This window comes from Hibiscus syriacus, unplaced genomic scaffold (genome assembly GCF_006381635.1).
Source record: "Hibiscus syriacus cultivar Baekdansim isolate YM2019G1 unplaced genomic scaffold, ASM638163v2 tig00110954_pilon, whole genome shotgun sequence".
Lineage (NCBI taxonomy): Eukaryota > Viridiplantae > Streptophyta > Magnoliopsida > Malvales > Malvaceae > Hibiscus > Hibiscus syriacus.
In genome coordinates, this window is record NW_024062931.1 from 956585 (window position 1) to 965131 (window position 8547).

At 34.0% G+C, this 8547-nt stretch overlaps 1 protein-coding gene across 2 annotated transcripts; it reads right to left on the reverse strand.

Annotated features, from left to right (window-relative positions):
* On the reverse strand, positions 1 to 2231 carry LOC120148201 (signal peptidase complex subunit 3B-like). Of its 2 annotated transcripts, none has more exons than XM_039161369.1 (7): positions 2124 to 2231; positions 1475 to 1661; positions 1295 to 1342; positions 1020 to 1082; positions 653 to 706; positions 385 to 471; positions 1 to 270 (listed from the first exon to the last, which is right to left on the reverse strand). In XM_039161369.1, the coding sequence occupies exons 2-7, from the start codon at positions 1598 to 1600 to the stop codon at positions 145 to 147; spliced, it is 504 nt and encodes a 167-aa protein (XP_039017300.1). In that variant the 5' UTR covers positions 1601 to 1661; positions 2124 to 2231; the 3' UTR covers positions 1 to 144. The 2 variants fall into 2 exon arrangements, with proteins under 2 accessions (XP_039017300.1, XP_039017301.1); XM_039161370.1 differs by having other exon boundaries at positions 2195 to 2215.
* Positions 2232 to 8547: the final 6316 nt, after the last annotated feature.

Genomic DNA, 8547 nt, shown 5'->3' on the forward strand with positions numbered 1-8547 from the left:
TTCTATAATTCAACTTAGCATTAACGTCCCCATTAAGAAGAGGCCCGGTCTCAAGTTCACAGGTTCAAAAGGGCTTATAATATCCGCATATCGAGAAGGCTAAAGTTTACAGCAACCTCAAAAAACATAACAATGAATTAAACCTTATCTATATTCCTCTGGCAAACTATAACCGGTCAGGACTATTTTGTCAGCAGACATCTTTCCGGTCTTAGGCATGACATGCCAATGCATCGTTAAGTTGAATTTTTTGCCACGGAGATTGTTTCCCTAGATTATGAGAGATCGAAGAAAAGAGAATTATTTTCCATTGCAAGAAAGCCCTAATTACTTTCTCCAAATCTGATGAACAGGAAGAAGCTACTTCATCTTTAAAGAGCATACCTGATCAACAAACCGATACTTGTTTGAGGTGTGGATCCAAAATTTAGCATGCTCTTTGGCAGGTATTATAGCATCCCAAAGTGAGACCTGTCAAACATGAAACGCGAAAAAGTTTATATGGTAATTGTCGGTGCTTTTAAATATCATGACCAAAGCAGAGGATAGAAAAGTATCATCACTTACGAAAACATAAATAGACAGCCTAAAAAATTGTGATCTGAGTCAGTGATAACACAAACAGGTAATAATGAGGGGAATTTAACCTTACCTGATTCAAGGAATTCTTCGGGGTTTCATATTCGGCTGCTACGAAAATGAAAACCTGTGATGTGATATTTTAAGTCAGCTTCAAAATGATAAATGTTTACAACAAAGAGCAACTGACTACACAAGCAAACCCTAATCAAAACATCACTCCATCTAGAATATAATTATTGGATTATGAATATGGGGTTTGGAGGGGAGGGGAGGGGAGGGGAGGGGAGAGGAGAGGCATTACTCAGAATGAAAAAAAAAATCGAAAAATCCATTTTGAAGAAAACAAACACACCACCTCATGCACTTACTATAATTGAAAGAAGCAAATGTCATAAAGTTCTAACAGAAGAAACCGTAAAGATCAAGGAATAGCAAACCTGTTTCGTGTTCCAAGTAAACAATGACTGCAAATCAGCTGATACGTTCATCGTTAGGCTGACCTACATAGTCCAAAGCATTTGATTAGAATTGAAAAACTAACAGTAACTAAGTAATCACAGATGTGGGATAAAAACCAAACTATAACTGAAAATAAGAGAATAACAACTAAACTAACATATCACCGTGAAGGGGGGGGGCTGAGAGATGAGATACATAATCAACTAGTTCCTCTATCGAACACAAGTAAATCCATGATGGCAAACAACATTACCTCATCATGCCCTTGTGGCTGCTTCTGGAACCAATTAATGTTTGTAATCTACATCACACCAAACAAAACAAAATAAGAGACAAACACAGAACAGAACAATCCAAAAAGCAACTAAAAAATCAATCGCTAATCATCCACCTAAAAAGGTATCCAGATACAACTATACGAGTAAAGATCAACCTTGATATCTGCAGACGGTGAGGGAGTGTTGAAGTTGTCTGAGAGAGAAGTGATGACGCACATTAGTGCCAGAATAGTCAATGCAAATGTCAGCAGACCATTTAATCTGTATCCAAAAGAATGCATCTTCTTCTCTTCCTTTAATCTGTTTTGATCCTACTGCTCCTCAGATTCAAGTTCAGTTCCTCTGTTACAAGAAGCAAGTATAATGAACCAAAAAAGTAAAACAAAATCCAGCAAATTTTAGTCTAATATTACTAAGCAATCTCGAAACACTTAATTGCAAGATTCCAAATGAATCCTCCATAAATCTACATTATTACCCCGGGGGGATCTGCGAAAGTCAACACCAAAGGGAAAACCCAACATTGAGATCAGATCGACTAGTGTTACATATTGTGAATTATGTCAGGGGCAAATGAGAGAATAAAGTCGCCCGAGGTCAATATCAACAAAAAAAAACGCAAACAAAGAAACAGATATAAGAAAAAGAAGTACAACAATAAAATCCAGAAAAAAATAATGAAAATGAGATCAGGAGAACGATAAAGAATTATGTTCAGAACAAAAACAAGCCAGCAATCAGTGAAAATTAAAAGATATTTTGCAATAAAAACTAAAAATAAAATAAAAAAGAGCATGAATGTACCTATCTGAGCTGTGATTGAGAAGAAAGGAAATTGATCAAATAAAAGGATCGAGCAGGTGCTCAAACTTTACCTAAAGTGAAGCGAGAGAAAAATGCAAAATTAAACCAGTTGGGTAAGAATTAATTGATAGATTGGGGGTTTCAAAACGGGTTTTTATTATACTTCGCTGAATTTTACTTTACCTAAAGTAACAGTAGGGAATTTATTGGCTGATTTTAATGAGTAACAGTTTAATGTAAGGTTAAAATGAGACGCCATCTAAAAAATTATAAATAAATATAATTTTAATTTATATGTAACTTAAAATTTTAATTTTTTTTAAGGGTGCAAACCTTCTGTAACCGAAAATATTATGAAAAAAATAGTATTTTCGGTTTAATCGAAAATGTTAAAAAGTTAATATTTTAAGTCGTATATTAGATTGTTGTACAATATAACTCCCCGAATTTAAGAGTTACTAATGTTGTTGGGGTTTGGTGAAAATAAAACAAATAAGGTGAGTCAATATAGAAATAATCATAATATAAGTGGAATTAGGGATATGCATGGGACCTGAACTAGACGTGTTCCGATCCGACACGATCGAGTTGGATTATTTTTAAAAAAATCGGGTTCGGGTCATTTTTTTAATGTGATGTTCGGGTCAGGTATAGATTTAGGGTGAAAATACCCGACCTGACTTAACCCGAAAAATATATAATTTTATCTTAAATATTTAGAAATAATTACAATAATACCCCTCTATATATTATTATTATTTAATTAACTCATTGTTTTTATTAAATAAAAATATTTTTTATTAGTTCGAATCTGATTTTTAAGTTATATATCAGGTCGGATTTGGGTCAGGTGAAAGCTTGTTTTGATCGGGTCGGGTCGAATCTCTGGTGGATAACTCCTTATTCTCGAATCGGGTCGGGTAGACAAAAAACCCGACCCATGCCCATCCCTAAGTGGAATTGCACTAAACGTATGAAAACGATAGGACAAATTTAAGCTAGTCCTAAACTTGAAATCATTCTAATTAAAACACCATTTCAATCTGATCCTCCAATCTAGATCAATTTTAATAATTCTTTTTATTAATTTAAGGTACTTACGAGTGATAATATCATATTAATTTTAATATTAAATGTTAAGTTTAGAGTAACTCCAACTTTTTCTTTATAGTATGATAGTTCTCAACAATTTTATTATGATATTTGAATTAACCAAAGGCTAAAATGTGACGAGACAACTAAATAACCAAAAACATGTACATTTCCAATTCAAACCACCACTCCAATGAATTAAAAATAATTAGGGTAAATTATATAATTTGTCGTTCAACTAATAATATATTTTTATTTCTATCATCAAACTAGTTATAACACCCCAAATTCTATGTCAGTAGTTTCGGGTTTACCCGAGAGGTATGTGGACATCGTGGAGTCCGTAAGTAAAGTCGTTGGGTCGAGTGAGAGTTTATTTCGGTTGGAATCGAACCCGAATGATTATAAAAAGGATTTTTTTTAATATAAGATAAAATATGAATGATCAATTGTACAATTCTCCCATTTGTGAAAAATAAGGGTTTTATATCTTCTTTCATCTTCTCGTCTTCATTTCTTCATTCTCATTTCCTTCTTCTTTTTCCTCTACAAGTGCCTAGCTCAAAGGTAAGTTATTGAGCATCTTTGTTTGCAAGATGTTTTGATGATCAAAACTTGGGTTCTTTGTTTGCAATAAAAACTTGGGTCCTTCTTCCTTTAATTCAATAAATTTTATATTTCATATTTATAAATTCTATCAATTTGATCCTTAAATGTATCATTATCTCATCATTCCACATGAAATCAAGTAAAACCCTTTTTAGCATTTTATTTTATTAGCTTCATTTGAAAAAAAACCTTATTTCTTTTAAAATAAATACCATAAAAAATACTAATCGCTCGTCACTATTGTAATACTCTGAACTTGATTTAGTCATGAACTGGATCGACGACGTCATGTTGACTGTTTAGAACTATGTTTAACTCGAATTCAAATGAAATTAGAGAATCATACTCGTCCAATCCAGATTATGTACCACTTTTTAAAATGAGGTCCTTAAAATATTTTATAAGAAAACAAAATTGTACAATATCAAAATTTATTATGTTACAATTGTTTCTTATAAAATAAAAATTTCAAACATATGAAATTAAGTTTTCTTCGCTGAATTTTCTTCACGTGTGCATACAATAGAAATTTGTTCCTAGATTAGCAAATTTTTTTAAGTGCGGAGCCCCTAAATTTAAAAGTTTTGTTGAGACTTACATGCAAATATTACGAGTTACGAGACACATTGATAAAATTTACTTGGTTGAGAGATCAATTGAATGATATTTATCTGAATGATCAGAATAGTGATACTCTTGAAAAATATTGATACCATATTAGTGGTATATTGTATCTTCAAACTTTTAAAAAAATGAATCAAATCTCTTTGTGACATTATCATTTACGATAGACATCCCCATCAAACAAAGTTAATGGTTATGTTATTATAACAATGATCTAATTGATTAAATAACTTAATTGGTTTGTTTGATTTGTTGGAATTCTTAATTAAACAAAAACATATCGTAATTAATATTTTTGTGACAGTTAAGAGGGTATTTTGAATTTTAGACTTCAATTCATTTTCATCATTCTTTCTTAAGAATGTATGTGTTAGGTATGACTCATAAATATATCGAGAAAGTCTCGTAGTGGGGGTTACGATTATGTGGGTTGGGGGTGCGGGGGTTGCAGCCCCACTGTATGATATATGGTTATTTTTGTAAATTTGTACCAGGGTTTATTTATTATAAAAGGAGATGTAACCTAAACTTATGAGATATTGAATGAAAAACTAGCGCCGCTTAAGGCACCGAGGACGTAAGCACATTGCTGAACCTCGTTAAAATTCTTGTGTTCTTTCTGTATTCTTTTCCTGATTATTCAACAATTGGTATCAGATGTCAGGAGCCAAATTTGAAGTTGTGAAATTCGATGGTCAGGGTAACTTCAGATTATGGCAAACAAGGGTGAAAGATCTGTTGGCATAGCAAGGGATCCTGAAGGCTTTGCGACCTACAAAGTCGGCGTCAATGGAGGAGGAAGATTAGGAAGAATTGTAGCAGCCAGCGGCAGGAACCATACGATTATGTTTGGCAGACGAGGTCATGTATCACGTCATACATCTATCGTCTCCAGATGAAATTTGGAAGAAGTTGGAAAGTCAGTTTATATCCAAATCCTTAACGACTAAACTGTATCTAAAGCAACGACTGTATGGGATGAAGATGCAAGATGATCATGATTTGGCGCAACACGTGAGTGTCTTCAATTAAATCGTTTCTGATTTGGCTCGGCTTAATGTGAAAATTGAGGATAAAGACAAAACGATGATTCTGTTGTGTCTGTTGCCTCCCTCTTACGAACACATGGTGACTACTCTTACATATGGGAAATAGACTATCAAAGTTGAGGAGATTACTGCAGCCTTGTTGGCTTACAACCAGCTGAAGCAGATTGCAGGGGAAAGCTCTCAAGCTGATAGCTTATATGTCAAGGGTAATCGAGACCGTGGACGGAAGCCAGAGAAGGTAGGGTCTGGGAAGCAAAATTTCAGATCCAAATCTAGGGATAAGAAGATAATTCACTGTTATAAGTGCAAGGAGACAAAACATATGAAGCGAGACTGTCCGAAATTGAAAAAGCAGACTGATGAGAAGCGTGATGACTCGTCCAAGTCTGTGAATGTGGTCGAGGATGACAATTCTGATTGCAGTGAGGGTGATATTCTCTCTATTTCAACGACTCAATTGACGTATGCTTGGATTCTTGATTCTGGATGTTCTTATCACATCACGCCAAATAGGAAATGATTTTCGATATACCGGTCGATTGATTCTGGTTATGCTTATTTGGGTGATGATCGATGTTGCAATATTGTTGGTATTGGTGATGTCAGAATTAAGATGTATGATGGTTCTGTTCTAATGTTGTGTGGTGTTCGGCATATCCCAGATTTGAAGAAGAATTTGATTTCTTTGGGCACTTTGCACAATAATGGTTTTATCCCTAAGGCTGATGAGGATAGGGAAGCAATTTGGATTGTTAAAGGAGCTTTGACTGTGATGAAAGGAAATATGATTGTAGGGAATATTTACAAATTGTTAGGGAGTACCGTTGTAGGTGGAGTTCATTCTGTTGAGTCCTGTGATGATACTACCAAACTGTGGTATATGTGTCTTGCTCATCTTAGTGAACGTGGTAAGGCTTAATTACATAAAAGAAATATGTTGAGTTAATTGATCGATGAAATAGGCCAAGAGGGGGGTGAATTGGCAATAAAAATTTCGGTGGAAGCTTTTGTAGAAAATTGAAAATATTTGCTCATCGATTTAGAATGGTTCGACTTTCTCAACCAAAGTCTACGTCCACTACCTTAGCTATCCACACTAAGGATTTTTCACAAATTCACTAATTTGTCTTTCTTTTGAGGACAAAGAGTAACCTTAGAAATCCCTCAAGAATTATACCCCAAATTCTTGAGAACACTCTCTCCCAAAGAGAACAATACAAATTTTGCAAACTTACAAGAAAATCCTCACAAGGAAAGATGTTTGTACATTTCTAGAACAAAGAAAAAACACTCAATAATAATACAATTGAGCAAAATAAGTGTTCTTGAAAGCAAAAATGAATATTGAATGGAATATGCTTGAAAAATGTCTAAACTTGAGGTTTGATGCTTTCTCTTTGATTATATCTTGATTCTTGATGATTGTTGTTGATCAATGGCTTCTAAGCTTGTTTAAATACTCATTGGATCATTTCTGAACGTTGAGGATCGTTAGTGGAGTTAATAGAGCCGTTAGTGTGTGAAAATAATTAATAAAACAACTTGGAGCATTGGGGGGTATTGGTATCCCTGCATAGGGTATCGATACACTGTTGTGTAAAATTTAAATATTTCGATCGTTATGAGATTGGGGTATCGGTACCTCCTAGGGGTATCGGTACCCTCCGAGCAATCTGTTATTTCTCGGAGCCAAATCTTATATGGGGGTATCCGTACCCTCTTGGGGGGTATCAGTACCCTCTTGGGGGGTATCAGTACCCTCTGGGCAATCTAGTTTTTCAGTTTAAGATTTATTAAGAAAATATTTTTGGCTCGATTAAAGGCTCGAAATACTTTGTAAAATTGTTTAAAAGATTAAAACACACTTTTACACTTGAGTAAGAATTGAATTTGACATTTGAAAAACTTGGATTAATATTTTGATATTCGAATAATTTGATCGAATATATATTTGAAAATGATTAGAAAATCTTGGAATCCAATAACATTTAATTTGTTATATCGAAACATCAAAATGTTTTCAACAATCTCCCCCTTTTTGATATAACAAAACATTTTAGTAATTTTAAGATTTTCTAATTGAAAAACATTTTTGAAATCAAATTTTGAAAAATTACTCCCCTTATTCTTTTGAAAATAAATTACTCCCCCTTACTCTTAACACTTCTCCCCCTTTTTGTTAAATCAAAAAGATTCTAAAATTTTTTTAATCAAGGGTTTTGGAAGTTAAGTCAATTGATAGAATAATAAAGCATAAGCTGCTAAGATCACAATCAAGAGAAATGTTAGCCATTAGTTTCATAATTCAATATTCATAAACGAATGTGAAATGACAAAATTGGTCATATATCTAAAATGATGTAAATGATGTATAAACTTAAACCAAACCAAATAAATATAAGCATTAAAAGTTAAACATTCAACATCCATAACAAATTCAAACATTCAATCCAAACATATCAAAATGTTTATCAAGGCAAACTCCTAAATCTAAAGTAAAATCGAAATTAGGCAAGGTCTACTCCATTGGAGGATCGAGAGGAGATAGATGTGTCCATATATTGGCCACATCTCGTGTCAGTGCATTGAGTCTATCGTCTATAGCATTGAATCAAGTATTCATTGCTTTACGATTAGCTAGAATCTCTTGTTGATTCTCCAATTATTGAGTCCACAGAGCAGATAAATGGGACTCCATGAATGTAAACCGTGAATCCATTGATGCATACCGGAAGTCAAATGTCTCTATAAAAGATGGAAAATATGGAGGCATTTGATCCTCCTGTTGTGCTTGTTCCTCGTGTTGCTTCGGCTCATCGTCGGGAACTTTGTCAATGTCTTCATCAGCTGTTGAAGTTCGGGATCATCGTCCGCTCCCGGTGCCGGTGGAGCTCTTGAAGAACTAGCTCCTGGTGTATGCTCAGCAGATCGAACCCATTACCCAATTTTCTTATCCTTTACCCTTCCCAATTTTGTTAAGGAAATGAGGTTAATTTGATTTTTGAGAGGGATTGCGACATCAAGGCTTACCCTAAGCTCGACTTTGGAAA